Below are 21,963 nucleotides of genomic sequence, written 5' to 3'. Positions count from 1 at the left end.
CATTTAATCAAGAGAACTTAAAATTTCAATATGAATGAGAAGTACTGAGTTTGTGTGGAAATCTCAAAATGGATTTATTTTTTCTGGGACTGAAAGGAAAAACTTTTGTTAATAGTTGGTACAGTATTCCCCTCTGAAAGGTCAAGATTACCCCCCCCCAAAAAAAATCATAAAATGTCTCTTTATGTAAATGTACGTTCTCCTTAGTCTTTTCTGTCTCCTGCACCATTGGCCTAAGCGCTTTGAGGTCATGGAACAGGCACTGTGAAGGCAGGTACAACGCTGGTTATATTCACACCGTATTTTTAGCAACTAACACACAGCCTGGAATACCCAGAGACAAGACAGAATACTTGGTAAATGAATAAACGAATCACAGAAACCCAAGCAGTCTTACGTGGAAAGCATTTTAATAACTACTGCATCATGCTGCCTTAAATTGGGTAAAAGGTCTTTTTAGCACCGGCTACAGTAAGCACGCAAAGGGGAAGACAAAACCACACCTTCTGCCAAAAAAAAGTCACTTTTCTCAGTATATAATTAAAACAGAAACAACTATGTCTAAGTGAAATTCTGCCGTTTAACCTCTGGATTTGTTTCTTCGCAATGTTGGCGTAAGTGCTTGAGAATTCAGTTTGGTTTGTGTGCAAATCCTCCACAGCTTTGAAATGTTCCCCCTTCTCACACTTGGATATTCACCACTGACATCCGGGATTAGAAAAAGAAAACTCAAAACCACTTCAAATCACTATTTCTCTTATCTAAGGCCAGAGATTAAAGTGTTTAAATTTCTCATGGTTTCTACCAAAAACCTGAAACTGATAAAAGATAGTATTGGGTGTTCTTACAATCTAGAGTAGGGAGGGGTTGGCAAGTACGGTGTGGGCAAATCCAGCCTGTTGCTTGTTTTTGTAAATAAAGTTTTATTGGCACATAGCCATGCCTCTCCTTTAAGTATTATTGTCTATGGCTCTTTTTTGCAATACAGTAGCAACAGTGACACCATATGACCCCCAAAGCCTAAAATATTTATATTCTGGCCCTTTAAAGAAAAAGTTTGCTGCCCCCTAAGGCAGCATGTGTAAGGGATTTTACACAGCAGTCTCTGGAATCAGATTGCCTGGGTTCAAACGTGTCTACCATTTAGTAGCTGTTAACATAATCAAACAGGAAGGCCATTAGACTGGGGTGATCCTAATGCCTTGATAGCCTACATGAGCAAAGGAAAACGTAAGCCAGAGTCAGTGCACGAAAATCCAAGAAAATGAAACTTAGGAACAACCAACCACAAACAGCCAACTAGCCTTTCCCAGATAAGGCAACCACTAGAGTCAGTCAAATAATTTCCTTGCTTTGCTTCCAAGTCTTCTCTGTAAAAACGTCCTGTTCATGGAGCACTTCTAACTACTTCTGGTTGGGCGCTGCCTGATCCAAAGAGATGGATACTCAGATAAACTCTTTTAATCTGCCTCAGTTTACCTTTTAACAGAGCTAAGAGATCTTGGGCATATTTTTAGATTATTTAAGCTCCTTAAGGCTCAGTTTCTCATCTGCTAAATGGGAACAGTAGTTATACTTACCTCATGGAGTTGTTGTGGGGATTAAGATAACACAAGTAAAGCTCTAAGAATAGCAGAGACAATAAATAGAAGCTGTTAGGATAATCTAATAGCACTCTAACTCTTTTCTGTCAATATGTCTCTTCTTTGAAAAGTCCTAAAAGAGGCTCTGGCTTGTAGTTAACTACATTCAGCAACATTTCTTCACACACTCATTAGCTGTAGACTTGCTTCAGCAATTCTGACTTCATTAAAATTATAATTATGTCTTTAATTCCATTTGCTTTATCTACTTCTTCAACTTAATCCCCCGTGCTGGCTGCCAAGGCCCTGGGAATCAGGGAGAACCTCTTATGAGGCAGTTTTAGATGAGAAAAATAAATAAATAAGAGCCAGATAGAGTCAGGAAAATGAACAGTGAGCAAATTATCAAACGTGTGTGGCAAACCAAATATTTAAAAGATGAATACAAATACATCTAGGAGAAGTAGGATGAGCTAAAAGGATGTGAAGAGTAGCTACAGAGAACACAGAACACAAGTGTATCCCAGTGAAGCCATTAGCACTAAATCATTTCTATATCGCTAATCCACTAATTAATTCTTAGCTGAATTTAATCCTCCCTCCTCCAATATTTCTCCACCCCTGAGAAAAACACATCCTAACCAGCACTGTCCTTGGAAATCCCAACCAACTCAGATCCAGGTGGGATTTTAGCAGGGCCTTTGGGGTTTTATTGGTCAATCTCCATTTTAGGAAATTATGCATTTTTGGAAGGAACATAAATGAAAATGAACCTTCTTAATGGGACTTAGCAAAATTTATTTTTTTCCTAGTGAAAATAATCATTTTGGAAGGGCCTAGCCCCGGACCTGACACTGAGAACGTATACCAGCAATGTTAATTTGCCTCCCCTTGTAGAAAGAATTCTATCCCAAGGATAGGAGTTTATTCCTCCATTCATTCAACACATATTTGTCAAGCATGAGCTATGTGTTAGGTACAGTTCTAGGGCCTGGGAAATAGGATTGCCAAACTTAGCAAGGAAAAATATAGACCATCCAGTCAAATTTGAATCTAAGATATACAATGGACATTTTTAAGTACAATTATGTCCCATGCAATACACTTATACTTAAATAATTATTCATTGTGTATCTGAAATTCAAATTTAATTGGATGTCCTATATTTTATCTGGCAACTCTACTGGGAAGAGAGTCGTGACCGAGGCAGATACTATCTCTGCTCTCTCATGCAGTTTTACAGCAATTCTAGCCTCAGAAGCTCACAAGACTTAATTCCCATCTGGCAGTTCCCTGGTGGGAAAACCTGGGGAATAGAGTGACTATCTCTTTAGAAGTACATCACCTCTGGGGGTCCATTTAGCAGATGTCACTCTGTATTGGAACTGTGTCTTTATTTCCTTGTCATACTCCTCTGCACTTAAGGTCCTTGGTGACAGGTCCTGTGTCTTTTTATCTCTACGTCTCCTGACTCTGTCTAGTAGAGGCTCAGCACAGACCAGCTGAATGAACAAGTGAACAAACGCATAAATGGTTGGATTCCATCAAACGCGATGCCAAACCACACTCATGGCTCATAAGGAAAATATTCACATACCTTCAGAAACACTGGAGATACAGAGAAAACCGTATAGCCAGAATCCCAAGAACATATGGGTGAAGAATGATCTTTTATTTTAAAATGTTTTGGGAAAGTACACCAAACAAAATAAAGGCTTTTTTAAAAAGGAGGGAGAGGGGAGATAGTGTGAGAGAGAAATTGTAACCCTATAAAGAATATAAAGGGTGCTTGGAAAGGTGATTTATTAACATAATAGGTAATACTGAGTTAAAGCACTGATTTAACTAATGGGGAATATAATAAAATATGATGGCCAACAGTTAAGCAGAACCATAATATGCATAACTGAGGAATACGGTCTAAACAAATAACAAATAATTAAGAGCCATTTTATCGTCAGTACTGTCATACAATTGAAACACTCAGAAGGAAAAACCACAAGAATCGGCAAAAGGATAGATTCAGAGAGGTGCAAGGGACATGGTATCTACAATAGAAAATCATTTTGTGGCATCGACTCCTTTCTGTCCAACTGTAAAAGAGGGAAGAAAACGTCGATGTCTATAGAGCAGGTTTCAATTATGCTAATTTTTTTTTAAGGAAAGAAAAAAGAAAAACCTTTTAAGGAAAAGGTTTCAATTATGCTAAGTTTTTTTTTAAGGGGGAAAAAAAAACGAAAGGAAAAAAAGAAAAAGACAAATATGGTATTGCAGAGTTTCCCAAGGACCAGTTAGCCAGGACGTGTAGCTTCTTTTCTTCAGCGCTTCCCTTGGGGTCATCCTCTGACCTCCCGGGTGGATCTGTGCCTGACACATCACAAGCATGTCACACAGCAATTCTTGGCAGTTCCGTCAGTGCTCAGATGGGTAGGCAGGAAAAGTCTCTGTTCGATGAAGCTTCAGAGGGCTGGTGACATCTTTTCCAAAAAAGATTTAGAAATCGGCAGTTATACTTCAAGAAAGCCCACAACCAGATTAGCTAATCACAAGTTTCCCTATAGCGGAAATAAGTAACATAGGACACAGGATTTTTTTCCCAGAGGCCACTCACAGGGATATGCAAATGAAAGTCGTAAGAGATGGCATGATTAACATATCATTTGCATGTGGCCTTTGCACTGAGCTGTGATCAGACCAGTAGCAGTGAAGGACAACCTCCTCCTTAATGTTTCGTCTTTTTCAACTCCTACACCCAGAATATTTAGGGGAAATGATATAGAATCAAAGGACTGTGGAATCTTTTGGTGAGGACACTCTTTGGAAACCGGACCAGAAGTAAGACAATATTATATTTATACCTAGGAAATCTTGCAGTAAAAGAGGACTTCTTAAAATCCATTTAGCCTTTATTATTTCAGGTTTAAGTTCCAAACCAAGAAAAATGAAGAAGTCAGAAAGGCAACACACAAGGCGACTGTGAGCCCCCTTTGTGACACAGGATAGGGCTGGCGAACTTTCTCTATAAAGGGCCAGATACGAAATATTTTAGATTTTGTAGACTGTACGGTGTCATAGCAACTACTTAACTCTGCTGCCTGTAGCACAAAGGCAACCAGTTAATATGTAAGGAGTGGGCGTGAATGTGCCAAGGAAACGTTGTGAAGAAAAACAGACAGCAGGCTGATTTGGCCGGGAGGCCAGTTTTCCAGTTCTTGCAGACAGAGCACCATCTGCTGGCCAAGGGGTACCACAAGCAAAGGAATTTACACCGCAGACCAGGGGAACAGCTGTCAGAAGTGAGCAAAGCAAAACCTACACCAACAGTACAGCATTCCTGGAACCCAATGTGTGGCTCAAGCCGGCCCAACACACAGGGAGGTGGGACCCCTGGAGCATGTTCACCCCACCAACGCTCGTTCAAAACACTGGACCTATAGCAAAAAGGTTCACAGTGGCCTCTGGCCCCCTAAGCCTTAAGCTCTACCCCATTATCACCAGCAGCCCTGGCCTCCATCACACCCCAGTTGAGTCTCTTTCTGACATAAGAAATCGTGGATTCGGATATTTGCAAGTCTCAAATCTGAACCATAAGAAAATTATATATATCTAGTCATACAGTCATTGGTACACAATAGCAGTGATTATTATTAAAGTAAATTTGAATATTAAAATATCCCAAATCACTAGAAATCATTTCTTCCAGCCTCCCAGCCATTCTGGACATGAATTCTATTCTCTTTCCAACACACACACACGCACATACACACACACACGCACACATAAACACACGCTATAACGCAGAGAAACTGCATCAATGGGTTTGAGTCCTACAAGTAAAAATCCAGGCAAATCTTTATTACAGTTTGATAAAAATTCCCTGCAGGAAGTAGACAGCGTACAAACAGTATTGATGCAAAATCCATATCTTCAGTCAAGTGCAAAGCCCTTCCTGAACCTTCAACGGTAGCTCCTTAGACTCTAAAAGTTTTCGAGAAAAGTGACTGACAGCATTCACCTGGGGTCAAGTCGAAATGCATACACCTGCAGCTTCTATCATGATGGTTAACTGAATCTTCCTGGCTTGGTTGGAATGCTGTTTTTAAGCTTAACGCCAGGAGATGGATTGAGAGATTTTTTTTTTACATTTTTGCAGTTCACACAAAGGTCACAAGCTGGTAGTGGCCTGTGGATGCCATCTGGGCCCAGCCCTGTTCTCTGGCCTGCGCAGGGCTTGGAACATTTGGAATTGCTTGTCAATATCTGAATGACTGCAAACTTCCCGCAAAGGGCGGATGTCCCTGTTTTCTAGGCCTGCCGTTTTTTACCAGGGACCCCACCACTCAGCCCTGGCATGTCCTCCCGGCCCCTATAGACATGTGAGCTTGAGACCCTGGTTTATTCCTCATCTTTTCACATTTGCTCAGATCTTAATCTATTACTTCTCTCTTACCAGCTGCATATACAAGGTATGTGGCTGTGTTAGAATTAATACTGAAAAATCAGTGTTATAGAGAACACATTTTTGGTTGCCAAGGGGGAGGTGGGTGGGAGGGATGGATTAGAAACTTGGGATTAGCAAATGCAAACTATTATATATAGGACAGATAAACAACAAGGTCCTACTGTATAGCACAGGGAACTATATACAATACCCTGTGATAAACCATAATGGAAAACAATGTGAGAAGGAATGTATGTATATGTGTAACTAAATCACTTTGCTGTATAGCAGAAATTAACATTGTAAATCAACTATACCTCAATAAAAAATAAATTATAAAAAAGAAAGAAAAACCAATGTTAACTCCTCCAAAGTAGCCACTTGCTCCAAGAATCTATCATCCTTAAAATAAAAATGTAAATCTCATGGCCTGGAACCAACCCTCTGGAGGAGCTATTTCCATCACATGGTATTTGTCTTGGAGACACTTCGGGAGGAGCAGAACTTCCCCCCAAAGGCAAGGACATATGATAAAAGAAAGAGCGAGCCCTGGACTAAAAGTAAGAACACTGAAGTTCTAATGTCTGTCTCTCCACCCAGTGGCTATGTGATCTTGAGCAAGTACTCGACCTCCAAGGGTCTCAGTTTCTGCCTTCATTGAAATGGAGAAGATAGTCCCACTCTTGCCAACTCGAGCTGTTGCCAGGTGAACCAAATAAGTAACACAGAAGATGTCCCGTAGAGTGACGCAAACATCTGATGCCACTCTTTGACTTCCTAAAATTATCTAAAGTCACATCTGATCAATGATACGTGCCTATTTTTTTCTCTCTTTTTTTTTGAAACAAGGGATGCTATCTTCTGGGGCAATTCCAACAGAAAGGTTCTAAAATATTGAGCAACGGAGCTCCTTAAGATTAAGAGCAAAATTCCTAAGATGTTAACTTTAAGAAGGAGGTGAGGGCATTTGAGAAGAACATCGCAATGAAGCTGGACACACCCGCTGTCTCCTAAAGGCCCTTATGCACCAGCCACGCCACCGCCTTTCTGCTCTTTGAACACGCCAGCTCGTTTCTACCTCAGGGCCTTTGCACTTGTTGATCTCTCTGTGGACAATGCTTTACCCTGCTTCTCAGTATGGCTGTCTCTTCTCAGACTTCAGGTCTTGGGGTAAATGCTGCAGCCCCTCTAAAGAAGTCCCGTTGTCATCATCCTCCCAAAACCGACAACAGCTCTGCTTCACCATTCTTTACTACAAACACTTTCTTTTCAATCTGACATGGACCAAATTTGAAATTAAATATATGTGTGTAATTACTGACTGTGACTCTCCTTTTGACAATAAGCTGTAGGAGGGCAGAAACAAGCCTGTCTAGTAGCCCCAGTGTACCTCCATCACCTAGCACAGTGCTTGGCATAAAGTAGATGCTCAATTAACATTTGCCAAATAAATGAATGCGTCAATGGATGAATGGAGAGATGAAAACCTCAACTCCTTACTAGATAGGTGATCCTGGACACATCTAACCCTTCAAATTCTGTGTCTTAGCTGCACATGGGTGTAAAATACTCTCAGGTGGCTGCTTTGTGGACTAAATGAGACCATGTACGTTAAGTTCCTAGTGCAAAACCTGGAACACAGCAGATCCTCAAGAAATGGTAGCTTTTATAAAGATACTCAATGAGTATGTCCAGTCTCCCTTGTATGGAACAAATCTGGCACTTTACTAGAGGTATGTTAATGTTTGTTTATATAAAGAAGGAGAAACAAGACTGCATGTTCAAATATATTTGCAGAGCTCTGATTTAAGCAAGACTAAACAGATTTTTTACTACAGGACATCTCAGAGTCTGAAAAATACTGATTTGCTTTCTGAACCTCCTAAAGGAGAATTTAACATGTAGCATTTTGCCCCAAACTTATTGGAGCATAGTACTTTTCTGGAGGAAGGTGATATCAACCAGGGTTAGGACAATACAGAAGACAATTGGAAAAAGATGACTCTGGTTATTTTATACAATGAATTCTTAAAAGAATCCTGTGAATACGGTGCTCAGCACACTGTTGAATGCTTCCGTTTCATGAATTCCTTCCCAGTTTTCATGATAAACCTCACAAGCTGATTCTGTATATACCTAAACATAGAAGAGAATTTAGTTTTGAAAGCTGGCAAATGGGGTGGGAGAAGCAGTGAAGGTGGATTGAACACGTCTTAGTGCAGGTGGGTGTGTCCGAACCAGCACCTTCCTCTCTCCACCAGCAACGGCAATAATAAGGTGGTAATTCCAAAAGTAACCAGCAGGTGGCTCTCTAGGACTAAATTTGGAGAAGAAAATTTTCTCAGACCAGTCGGATAAATTCCCTCATAAGGGTCTGATTTCCAAGAATAACCACCAGATCTGTCAGAAAACGTCGGCTTGAAATACATTAGGGTAGGAGAATTGGCCAGAGGAATTACAACTCACGGATACCAGCAAAACAAGAAATTACGTGCTGTGTAATCTCATCCTGTGGCACACAGGGTCATGATGTTATTAGTTTTTCTCAATTTCATTTTTTTTCTGGGGGTGGGCAGAAGGGAAGAAGGAGAGCAGGTGGTATATAGGTGGAATAGATGAACTTATCCCATTTATTTGTTGTGTAAATGACCACCCCTGATAATAAGCAAGATAATTTTAGGTAGTCTGTGAATATTTTTTTTAATCTATCAAATTTACTGGTAAGTTGAGCCCCCAACCTGCATACACAGCACGTATTAGCACTGTATCTTAATGAATGTTGGCGACTAAAAAGCAATCCACAAGGTAAAATAAATATGGACAAATCTACACAGAACATGCTGGTGAGGAAATATCTCAGTAAACATTGGTACAAATTAAATATCAAAATAAAATACATTTACATTAATTCCTACACAGGTAACAAAAGTATGTGAAAACAAATAATTTGATGAAATAACTGGTACCAAAAAACGTACATAAATGAAGCAAAAAAAAAAAAATGAAGCAATTACAATGCCATTCTCATGCACAGAAATATTCCAAGATAATAGGACATTTCAGTGAGTATCAGCATGCAGTCAAAACAGGAATAATATAAGAATTCTATTGGAAATTTGTGTTCAATGAAGGTCATACTATATAACAAAGAGCAAACAATAATAGTTTTAATTATCATCTTCAAAACCTAGAACACAATCATCTTCAAAACCCTATAAAATTATCAATCACAAAGTCTGATAATCCATCATCTCTGAGGGAATTCTGTGGCATTTTTTTCTCATCACTGGTATTTATTTCATTAGAAACTAAGCTATCACTATCTTCAAATGACTGTTTTGTAAGTATTGCTACTGTGCTCATTTGGGAAATCCATACCAATAAACTTGAACCTAAGTTTACAGTAATGCAGGCAGAACCTTGTTTTATTGTGCTTCACTTTATTATGCTTCGCAGATACTGCATATTTTTAATTGAAGATTTGTGGCACTCCTACATCGAGTAAGTCTGTTGGCACCATTTTTCCTAACTGCATTTGCTCACTTCGTGTCTCCGTGTCACATTTTGGTAATTCTCACGATATTTCAAACTTGTACATTATTATTATATGTATCATGGTGACCTGTGATCAGTGATTTTGATGTTACTACTACGACCTGAAGGCTCAGATGATGGTTAGCATGTTTTAGCAATAAAGTATTTTTAAATTAAGGTATGTACATCTTTTTTAGACATAATGCTATTGCACACTTAATCGACTACAGTATAACGTAAACATAACTTTTGTGTCCACTGGGAAACCAAAAAATTTGTGTGACTTGCCTTATCGCAATATTCGCCTTTTTGAGGTGGTCTGGAATCAAACCCCGAATATCTCCAAGGTCTATCTGAATCTTTTGAGTATTGAATTATAAAAATAATAGATAACAAACCTAAAGATAAAGATTTATCAAATAAACCCAAATCCAATTTTGATGAGTCGTTTGGTTGGTGGCTTGCTATTTTTGACAAAAACAACAGAAACTTCTCAAAGAACATGATTTTTTTCCTTTGCGGTGAGGTTTTGTGTTGCTCTGCTCCACTTCTAAAGATAACATTATCACTACTGTTATTTTGGAATTAGTGAGTCACTCGTCTTTGATGATCATCCCAGACCTGTCAGCTATGTATGGTTTTCCAACCATAATATGGGCTTTTTGCATGCGCGTAAATCTGCGTTTTTTGTCGTTGTGGTTTAAAAAAACTACGTCTGTATGCTGGAAAACAGAGTTGTTTTCTTCGTAGCAAACAGATGTAGACATTGTCAGAGGTAGTTGTATAAACCCAAGGAGCATACAAACCACATGCTAACAGTATCTAAAACATCTGCTTTAAACTTAAGAAGATTTTTAAAAATATTAAAGGGTCTGATAAGACCCTTAGCCTTAAAATCATTTCTGAAGAATGCCTACTCGTTTTGGTTAAAGAGAGTTAGATTAGTTAAAGTAAGGATTGTAAAGTGAGTGTCTTCTTCATATGACATTTTCTCTGTCCAGATTGTCCTAAGGATTTTTAAACTCTGGGATATTTGCTAATAAATTCTGAAACTGCAACACATACTAAATATTCATGACATCCACTCTCATCTTTCCAAACATGGTATTCTGGGGAAATCCAGTGATTCATCAACTTTGATACAAGTTGACTATTCTCAAATTACCAGGCTGTCTCTCAGGAATTCAAGCAATTTATCCATTTTCTCTTTACGAAGCCTACATCACTTTGGTTCTCAACTTTCTTTTGCATTCCAGACACACAGAATCTGAAAAGACATACCTTTTTTTGTAAAGATTATTTGGGTTTGTTTAGACAGTCAAGTTACAAAGCAACTCCATAGCTTTTTGTGAGTATATGTTCATAACACATGCTTCTTTTAAACCTTCAGTAATTACTATTGGTATTGGTACAGTTGATCTTATTGTGTATTAGAAAAAATATAGGTAATTGGTATAGCAGTATAAAGACAGTAAAATATACTTTTAAAAATAAATATATTTAAATAGAAGAGACTGAAGAAAATTGAATAATGGTACAAGCGATATGTAAATGACAAAAACTGTGATGATATAAGTCAAATGCTGCAAAAATTTCTGAATTTGTTCTGACATGAAACCAATGGCATTTATAACAACCTGATCTAACCCAACCCTCTCTCTCTGTGTAGATGTGTCTTGGAAGGTCAGCTTATTTATCAATTATCAAGGCAGTCACGTGTCACTCCTACAGGCACTCAGGACATAATTTTTGAGCATCTACACTATGCCATGCTCCCCACAAGTGAACAGAGCCTACAGTCATAAAGACTAGAATGTAAGGAACTTCAGTGCCCTCTTAGCATTATACGGTCGTTCAACAAATATTCATGGACTCCATGCAAGGCACTGGGGGATAAAATAATGAGGAAAAAACAAAGACACAGGTCTCCTGCCCTCCTTGGCATTACTGCTTCTTGGAAGAGTTAGTCATGAGTCAACTGGCCACACAATTAAATATGAAATGAAAACTGTGGTGGGGCGCTATAAAAGAGGGTGCCCTCGTCTGCATCTTAGGGGTACACACGACCGGAGATTCCACACCAGTTATGATGAAGTCTGGGGGGCCTGCCTTGGAGTCAGGGAGGGCCCTGGAGGTAAGACCTAGAGATGACAAAGAGTTACCCCGGACACAGGGGAAAGGCACAGAATTCCAGGGAGAAAGACCAGGAAAAGCTCTCTGGGGGAGAGATGACCAGCAGGAAGGGCCGAAGGGAAGGCTGGGTGACTAGGGTACAGAGAGCAGGTATCTATGGCCGAGGCCATTGTTTCCTGTGGTCATTCACTCGTTCTTGCATTCATTTATTTAGCAAGTTTCTGCATACGAACTAGATGCCATCTCATAGATATTCCTCCATGTTTGGGGGTCTCGCTCCTCATCAGTGAAAAGGTCTTCAGCAAGAACCCCCTACATAGGCCTATTCATTTATTTATAAGTTATATACACACAAGGTATCCTTATACATAAAACACACAAAGATACATTTGAAAGGATAAGAAAACGTTTTAACATTTTTCTAATTGTTCCCCTGGTCCCTCCATGGGCCGTTCTGTACCCTGCTCCAGAGATCACTTTTCTGGAAAAGGGGCCTCTCAGGATTGGCTTAGAGTTACAGCAGAAGCAGAGCCCAGGCCTCCCCGTCCCGCAGTCCGTTCCCCTCCCAGGAGAGCGTGGGTCCCCAGCTTGAGAATCACGAGCATCACACATTCGGGGCCGGGCCCCACCCTCCGAGGTCCTGAGGGGGCCTGAACGTCCGCACCGCCGGCGGCACGTTCCCAAGGAGTACCGAGCTGCTAGTCATCAGTCCGCTCGACTATTTCCCCAAGCGTGGGCCAGACCTCGTGCCCAGACCCCGTGTAGGTTGTTAGAAGTGCACGCTGCTCAGCCGCTCCCTACACCTTAAAATCTAGCATCTCTGGGGTTGAGGGCCCAAGAATCTGCATTTTAAACAATTCCCCCCAAGGACACTGCGATACAGTATAAGTGACGGGGAGTGAGACCTCAACAGGGGCCAGGCTCTGGGAGGAAGGGGGCTCACCAGCCTGGCGTGCAGCAGAGGTGAGGAGCTGAGCCCTCCCCCCCCAGCCATCTCCCCCCACCCCTCCCCTCCCCGCACACAGTCCGCCCGCGCTCACCTTGCAGGCGGTAGAGCTGCCCCGTGCTGTGCTGCCGCGTGATGTGCTGCCAGTAGGCGCTTCGAGGCAAGGGCACCATGGTGCTCAGCGAGGCGGCCCGCTCACTCATCCTCATCTGCAGCTGTGGGAAGGAAGAGAGCGTGTGTCAGCAACCCCGGGGCCGCGAGCGACCCGACCCAGGGAGCTGCACGCAGGGAGCTGCAGAAGCGCGAGCTGGCCCGTCAGCCAGTCGGCGCGTACGGCCCCGTGGTGGCGGTGGACGCCGGTCGCTTTCACTGACTCAGCAGCATCCGGTCTTCAGCCGGCTGGCAACAGCGCATTGATTTTCCTGGGGGGAACTTCCCTCCAATTCAGCTCAACCCATCCGGTCATGGTCAGACCCCACCACTGATTCTAGGGACGGCCCGGTGACCTGCGTCAGGCCAATAAGACACAATCCCTGGGGACATTAGGACTTTTGTGGAAGAGAGAATCGGTAGAGGTAAATTAAGGGGTTTTTCTGCCTGTTTTTTTTCACTGCTGAATCCCAGGGTCTAGATTATTTCTGGCACGTGGTAGATGCACAAGAAATACCCGTTGAATTAAATGTTTATGAGCTTTCTTGTGGGGTTGCTGAGAGGACAGGAGATGGGCCTGGAGCCTATCTTGGAACAATAAAGGGAGAACATGCCAGTCATTGGACACTATTCTGAAGGAGACAGCCAAGAAAAGGAGGGGAGAGTCCCGACAAGCTCCACTGAGACCTTGGATCCTACCTGAACCAAGAGACTAGCCTGGGACTTCTCAATTATACAAGCCGATTATTTCTGTTCAGTTTAAGCTGATTTGAGTTGGGTTCTATCACTACTATAAGAAAAAGAGCCTTGTCTGCCCCTACAAGCACCTGATGCGCATTCCAGACACTGAGGGAGGAAGAGGAAGTCGTAGCTTTTGGCACCAAACATCTAGGAGTGTCCATCCTGAAAGATACAGTGGCCTGTATCTTTCGCCCCAGGTCCTTGGGGAGTAGTCAGTGGCCTGTCCGAACACATCGGGGGGAAGATTCAAAGAGAAGACAGCTTAGTGGGATGGGCAGGAGGTGACTAGAAGGCAAATGGGGACAATGCACGAAGAAGAGTGGGTGGGGCTCATGATTTGAGGCAGCTGTCCAGCCACACTCTCCTCTAAGCCCTGGTCTAGACACAAGCATGATATACTTTTATTGTGTCATAACATGAGAAATGACAATCCACAATGTTTGATTCCCTGGAATTGCTTGAATATCAAATAACCCACCCCAGTCTTATAAAAATGTGCTCACAGATACATGGATTTATACAGGGATGGGCATTAGGATACAGTTTGCAATCATGGAAAACTGGGGGCAACTTAAGTCTCCATCACTCAGGACCTGGTTAATTGCAGAGATACATTGGAATATTTGGCAACTGCAAACCAGAGGAAGGCAAATTTACATCAACTAAAAAGGAAACATTTACATATTGTATCATTAAGGAAACAGTGAATCAGACCACTCTAGTAGATTGCCATTTTAATTGCTCATATGAGGAAAGCTGGCATTAAATATTTATCCATTTGGGTTCAGTGAGATGATACCTGCTTAGCACTTGCCTAGCACAAACTAGGTGCAGGAAAAAATGGAGGATATTATTTTGATGAGTATAAACTGCAATGCCCACTGAAAGTTCTTTTTTTAAGAGAAAACTCCCCACTCTACACTTCTCATTAACATGGTAGTTCCAGGCATAATATCTGCATATTCACTCAATAAAGCCAAAATAATATGAGGCTTCACACTCTGGAGAACAAAACTCATTGTAGTTGACGAGACTGACTTTTTTAAAAAAGAGTATAACCATCTTTCTAAAGACAATTTTAATTTATATGTCTTGCATTTACATGTGATGGATTGGATTCTTTATCACAATAGCACAATTACCAAAATGAGTCTCCAAGTAGAATTACATAGCACTAGGTTTCATGGGGACATTTTTTCCTAAACATGTCCTGTTAAATCAAAAGGGCAAAAAGCTGAAAACAAAAGCTAGTAGAGAAGTTCTGTGGCTGTTTCTCTATTTCTGCAGAAACGAAAGTCTCGAAAGTTTAAGAGCAAAAACCAAAACCAAACAAACCAAAAAAATCTATTTACCAGTGACTTCTGGTGACATTCAACCTCAATAACATGGAATACAAGAAAATAAAGAGAGGAAAAGCACTGAATTCTCAAGGTACTGCTTATAAGATTTTCTTAATATAAAGGGATTATATTTAATGTAATAAAAATTTTAATATAAAGCAAATATTTGGGAAATAGCTGTCAAATTCAAATTACTCACTATATTACCGTGAATATATTTCTGCAGCCCAGCATGATCTGACTGTATTTTTAGAAAGCTTATTTAGGAACAAAAATAAAATGACACTAATGTCATGTGCCACAGAGAACATTACAAAGCCAGGTTCTCTGTTTCTTCCTCAAACCTTTGAAACAATATATAATTTTATGAAAGAGGCATTTTAACTGTCTTTGGAGAAAAATGCTGAGAAAAGTCTTCTTATTTAACAATGCAAAAATGTCTGAATTCTCAAAGATTGAGAAGACTTAGGAAGTCATGTGGTGAAGAGTCTAGCTGGAAGGTGTCCGCCCTCATGCTTCTTTTTTGTTTTTTATTTCAAATATATCATATCTTTTTTATAACTTACTTTCTTCACCTGAACAATGTACTGTTAGCATGTTGGCATTTTCTACAACAGCATTTTTAATGTCTACATAGTATTCCATTATATGGACGTATTTGTTTTTGTTTTTTTTTTAACATCTTTATTGGAGTATAATTGCTCTACAATGGTGTGCTAGTTTCTGCTTTATAACAAAGTGAATCAGCTATACGTATACATATATCCCCATATCTCCTCCCTCTTGCGTCTCCCTCCCACCCTCCCTATCCCACCCCTCTAGGTGGTCACAAAGCACTGAGCTGATCTCCCTGTGCTTGCCCTCATCCTTCTTTATTGCTTTAAGTGACCCTTCCCCTCTGAGCTTGCTACCCTTCCCATCTCAGGCTGCACTATGGCAGGGGCCTGCCATTTCCACCCACCTGTGGTGCCTCCCCCCTGCCCCCTTCCCACCACTGCCTTGATCCCTAAGCCTGAGAGCTCCCTCCACCCCTCACCTGGCTAACACCTACCTTCCCTTCAGGAGGTAGCTCAGGAATCAACTCCTGACAACTCTGCCCCCTTAATGACACCAGGTGCTCCTACCAGACATCCCACAGCCCTGCTCTTACTCTGATCATTTCACTGTTTTGTGACAGCAGCTAAACTAGCCCACCTCCTCCTGTAGCCCATGCACTCCAAGAAAGTGGGGATTATATCTTTTATCTCTGTGTCCCCGACATCTACGTGGGGCCCCCAAAGGCTGAACAAATAGAGGATGGATAAGTGAATGAGCCAATGAACCCAGCTCTTGCCCAGGGAGTAAATCCTAATCAACCCAGCCAATCAGAAGCACTGTTGGCCCAGAGCTGGATTCCTGCTGAAGCTCCAGGTCCAGGTTAAACTAACGTGGTTCTCGAGGGCTGTGGGGAACGTGGTAATAAGACGGCATCATTCTAGAGACGCAGACGCAGAGAATGGACTTGAGGACACGGGGAGGGGGAAGGGGAAGCTGGGACGAAGTGAGAGAGTGGCATGGACATATATACACTACCAAATGTAAAATAGATACCTAATGGGAAGCAGCTGCATAGCGCAGGGAGATCAGCTCGGTGCTTTGTGAGCACCTAGAGGGGTGGGATAGGGAGGGTGGGAGGGAGACGCAAGAGGGAGGGGATATGGGAACATATGTATATGTATAGCTGATTCACTTTGTTATACAGCAGAAACTAACACACCATTGTAAAGCAATTATACTCCAATAAAGATGTTAAAAAAATAAAAAATAAGACTGCATCATTCTACTCTGCCATTCAAGTGATAAGCAGAAGCAGGGCCTCGGGGAAAGACCTGCTTGCGTGCGTATGCACAATCGGTCAGGACAGTCCGACGGCGGGGGAGTTCAGGTCTACACATTTATTCATTCTACTAACAGTGTTACTCAAGATCCCACCAGGGAAGAAAGACAAGGCTTTGTGAATGTCAAACAAATGCCTTCTTGTACTTCAATACTCAAACTTTCCCCCTAAACAACAGGGATGCACATAGGTCTCTTCCTAAACCAGCCTGAGCGAGTTCTGACGCTGCCCGGTGGCCTGAGATAATCCATCAATGGACGTAATTGATTGGGTTTCAAGGACACACAAAGCATTGCGCTGCCGAGGGTGGCAGGGAGCCGACCGTGGAGTAGGAGACCCGTGCTCCCGTTCAGGCTGTGCTCCACATGAGCTGTGTGACACGGGACACATCCCTCCCCGCGTTTAAGCCTCAAAATCTCCTCTCTCATGGAACATCCCTTCCTAAGGAGACAGACAATAAAACTAAACAAATAAAAAAGAAAAAGACTGTCATAAAAAGGAACGAAGTCCTGACACACGCTACAACACGGATGAAGCTGAAAACTTGATGCTGAGTGAAAGAAGCCAGTCACAAAAGACCACATCGAGTACGATTCTATTTATATGCGATGTCCAGAACCGGCAAGTGCAGACAAAGCGGATCGGTGGTTGCCTAAGGCTGGGCGGATGACGCCTAAAGGAGATGGGTTTCTTTCTGGGTGATGAAAATATTCTGGAGTGGACTGCAGTGATGGTTTCACAATTCTGTGAATATATTAACACCATTGAACTGTACGGTTTAAAAGGGTGTGTTGTATGGTATGTGAATTATATCTCAATAAAGCTGTCCTCAAAAAACGTAAAATAAAATCACATCGTAGTATGTGCTATATGGACTATTTTCTTAAAAAGCATGATGTAATGACGTAGTGGGTGGCTACTTCCTGTCAAGCAGTGGCAGGGGAAGTACCATTTAAGTTTGCGTGACAACTGGATAAAGCACGGCTCCCCATCATTATCATCATCAACAACACAGACAGATCCTTTTAACAACCTCCCAATACTCACAGTGAGGGAACTGCTCATTGTCAAGGCCCTTTTCTCATAATAATGGGCAAATCATATCAACCCTCTTGGGAGAGAAAACATTCTAATGACCGCTATACGTGGCGTGTCAGCAAGAAAAACAACCGTCCTCTCCACTGCCAAGCACAGTTTTGGTTTCTTCATCCTTCATTTGGTTTGGCTGACACTTACCCGTTGCTTGTGCACTTCTTTTATGAGTCTGAGACCAGGCGTGCAGGACAGTGGCGAGTCTCTGCCACAACACTACACCACATCGTCCTTCTCTGGAATCCATCTGTTTTTACAACAAAGCATTGTGTTTTGCAAAACTGAACAGCACGACAGGATGCTACAATCACTCCATCGTGAGTATGCTCATATGCTGCGTATGTGACATTGTGCTGGAGCCATTCGGAAACCAGCACAAATCATCACAATGGCAAACCGATGACGACTTCACGACCTAATTCCCTCCCCATCAGACTCTTAAACTTCCACCGGGCTGCCCCTTAAAGTAACTCAAGTGGGGTGTCTGCCAATAGCCGCTCTGCACATGCAAACTCAACCTGGGCCCTGAAGTCACCGAACATGGACACGGTTTTGACAACAAGATTGTGCTGTGGGTCACAGTTACATTGACGCCGAATGTCTGCTCAACATGAGACTTCCAAAACTCATCTGATGCTGGTAGCAGCCCTCAGTTCACAGAAGTATATATAAACCAACTTATTTTCTCTGGGTATTTTAAGCACAACACGTGCACAAAGTTGAATCAGAAGGAACAATTCAGTCCGAGAGAGAAAAAGTAAAACTAGGTTCTGAAAGAAACCCGCACTTCAATGTCTTTCTCTCATTCCACCCAAACTCAGCTGTACCAGTGACACCACCCTTCAACTCATGGACATTCTCCCCTCGGCTTCCTGAACTATGCCTTCATGTTCTGCCTACATATTCCCCTGTGAAAATCACATTTGGCAATAGACTCTACCTATGCTTTCTGGACCCTGGGTCAGCAGTTCTCCGAGCTCTCCAACTTTAGCAAGCAAGAATCATCTGGAGGGCTCATTAAAATGCAGATTCCTGGCCCGCATCCCCACTGTGGATGGGGGATTTGCATTTCTCCCAAGTTTCCAGATGATTCAGATTGTACTGGTCCAGGGACCACACTTTGAGAACCACTGTCCTATGCTATTTATCACCTTTGGACCAACAATTCTGGGAAAAAGTTTTCCACTGTAATAAGAGCCCAAACTCCGGAGTCAGGAAACCAGGGTTAAAGTCTGGAATTTGCCACTAATAATTGTATGGCTCTAGGCTAGTTATTTAACCTCCTTTAGTCGTTAATATCACGTCAGTAAAAAAAAAAGAGAGGAAAATAAGTTCCTCCTTTGCAGCTAATTCCAAGAACACACATGACTCATCGTGGGGTTCCATCAATGTTAGCAGTATTTCTAATTAGCCCTATGTCAATCAAAATACTATCTTTACCAAGAGTTCTGAACAAGGTCCTAATAGGAACATTCACATTTTCTTTTTAAACCTAAATATTTGATACTGGACTGTGTTTCTGGCTTGAGGGGAGAAGTTTTTAAAAGTTTTCAGGCAACAACAAAAAAGCCACACATCAAATCAAATAAATAAATATGCTTAGAGAATATATTTAATCACCTGATCCAGTTGGGATACAATGAATTTAATGAACAAGCATGAATGAAGCTCTTACTGTAAACATGGAACAAGTGTAGGAACAGGAGAAAATCCAAGAGGCTCTACGGTCCCCCCTCCCCTTCCCTGAGAAATCTATATTCTCCAAGGCAGCTTTATCTTTGGATTTGGTAGTATTTTGCTGACACCTAAGAGGAGGGGAGGGGAGAGTCCACATTTTTATGATATGTATTACCCATTTTTAAAAGTTGTAATAAATTGTATTCTTTCTTAATATATTGATATATTTTTATTACATCAGGAAATATAGAAAAGAATACAGATAGATTTGAAATAATCACTTAGAAAATGTCTTAGAAAAAAATCACTTAGAAAAAAACAAAAACAGAGAACAAAAAACAAAAACAAAGAAACAAAGAGAACTTTTAACATGTTAATGTTCTCTTTCGGCCTTTTTAAAAAATGTGAATACATGATGTATATTTAACACAAACTGCAGGATAATGTATATACTGTTATACCGTCCTCTTTTTTATTTAATAAATTATAAATGTATCCTAATGTTCCTAAATACTGCCATCTTCTATGCTGTCATTTTAAAGTCTGCATCATAGCCCATCCTTTTGTTGTACTATACTTTATTTGTTCATTTCCCTAACCATTTTTAATTCACCAGCTAAGATAACAGAATTAAACTGTGACCCAGTCTCCTTTATAACATTTTTTTCCCCGCTAACCACAATTTTTATCCTGAGACCCACTTTATCGACAACTATTCCAATAACCAATTTTTAAAGGAATTTTAAAATTTAATTTTAATTTACATGTCAAATTGGATTTTAGACTGACTCAAAAATTACTTTTAAATGTGACTAACATCAGAATGGTAGATGAGTTGGTAATTTCATTTTATTCTTAAACAAAGCAGTCTTACCTTCACATTATTGTACATCCACGCAACAGACTAACCTGTTAGCCATTAAAAAGAAAAGGGTAGATCTTTATGAAGTGATATGAAACAATCCTAAAACCAAAGAGCCACCATTCCTTACCTATGTATGTTGGTGGGGAGAGCTCATCATCACTGGGACAGGTTTAAATACCGTCTATCCACACTCTGATGATTCTCAAATGCATGTCTGTACCTCCAATCTCTCCCCTAAACCTCAGGCTCCTGTATTTCACAGCCCGCTCCCCACTTCCACCTAGATGTCCAGTAGGCAGCTCTCATCTAACATGTACAAACTGGAACCATCGTTTCTCACACTCCACTCCCCGAAAGCTCTTCCCCTTCTAGGTAAATGGTTCTTCCATTCAACCCATTGCTCTGTTTAAAGAAGAAGAGAAACCTTTGAGACTACCTTGTTTCCTCTCTATCCTACAAGAAAGTTCAACCATCAGCAAATCCTGTTGTTCAAAATGTATCCAGAATCCACTTTTCACCACCTCCCTCCCCACCATCCTGACCCACATCATTAGCACTCACCTGGATGCCCAGATGACAGAAATAGTCCCTAACTCTGCTTCTTACTTGTACTCTTGCCTCACCCACCCCCAGTCTTTCCCAAACAGCTGCCAGAGTGCCCCCTTCAAGAGTAAAGCCAGCTTATCTCAGCTTTTCTCAGAACCCTCCAATGACTTCTCAACTGACCCCATGCAAAATCCAAACTCTTGACCACGAATGAAAGGTCATATAGGACGTGGCTCCTACTCATTTCTAGACAACACCTCCTACCCCTCTTCTCATTTCATCTGCTTCAAAGTCATAGCTTTGTACTTGAACATGCAAAGCACAGAGCTGCCTCGGGGCCTTTGCACTTACTGTTCCCTCTGCCTGGAACAGATGTGGCACATATGTACAATGGAATATTACTCAGCCATTAAAAAGAATGAAAAATGCCATCTGCAGCAACATGGATGGACCTGGAGATTGTCATACTGAGTGAAGAAAGTCACACAGAGAGAGACAACTATCATATGATATCACTTATATGTGGAATCTAAAAGAAAAATGATACAAACGAACTTATTTACAAAACAGAAACAGACTCACAGACTTAGAGAATGAACTTATGGTTACCTGGTTGGGGGGGGAGGGATAGATTGGGAGTTTGGGATTGACATGTTATATGCTACTATGTTTAAAATAGATAACCAACTAGGACCTACTGTATAGCACAGGGAACTCTCCTCAATACTCTGTAATAACCTAAATGGGAAAAGAATTTGAAAAAGAATAGCTACACATATATGTAAAAAAAAACAAAAAAAAACTGGCCCTTAGAAATTTCCACTCCTCCCTTACCCCCCCTCTGCCAGAGTATCACCTTATCAGAGCAACAAACCTCCTTCATTCTCTCTACTTTACAATGCAGTCTCCTTCACAGCATTCACCAACTCTTGATACAGTTTTATGTTTATTATCTATTGATGATTGTCTCATTCTCCATAACAATGAGTACACTCTTTGAACACAAGGACTGTTTCTTGTTCTCTGCTGTACTCCTGCT

The 21,963-nt window shown here is 41.3% G+C and overlaps 1 protein-coding gene across 2 annotated transcripts in view; it reads right to left on the bottom strand.

Annotated features, from left to right (window-relative positions):
• Nucleotides 1–3,234: 3,234 nt before the first annotated feature.
• The window catches only part of DOK5 (docking protein 5), a 150,778-nt gene continuing 132,049 nt past the window's right edge, over nt 3,235–21,963 (bottom strand). For both annotated transcript variants that reach the window (XM_007185275.2, XM_007185274.2), the window contains 2 exons: nt 12,732–12,852; nt 3,235–4,060 (listed from right to left, as the gene is read on the bottom strand). In XM_007185275.2, the coding sequence (XP_007185337.1) occupies nt 3,996–4,060; nt 12,732–12,852 (186 nt within the window). In that variant the 3' untranslated portion in view covers nt 3,235–3,995. The remainder of the gene's footprint in view (nt 4,061–12,731; nt 12,853–21,963) is intronic.

Source organism: Balaenoptera acutorostrata, chromosome 15 (assembly GCF_949987535.1).
Source record: "Balaenoptera acutorostrata chromosome 15, mBalAcu1.1, whole genome shotgun sequence".
NCBI classification, from domain to species: domain Eukaryota; kingdom Metazoa; phylum Chordata; class Mammalia; order Artiodactyla; family Balaenopteridae; genus Balaenoptera; species Balaenoptera acutorostrata.
Note: the sequence above shows the minus strand (reverse complement) of the source record. Positions and strands in the feature narration are given on the sequence as shown.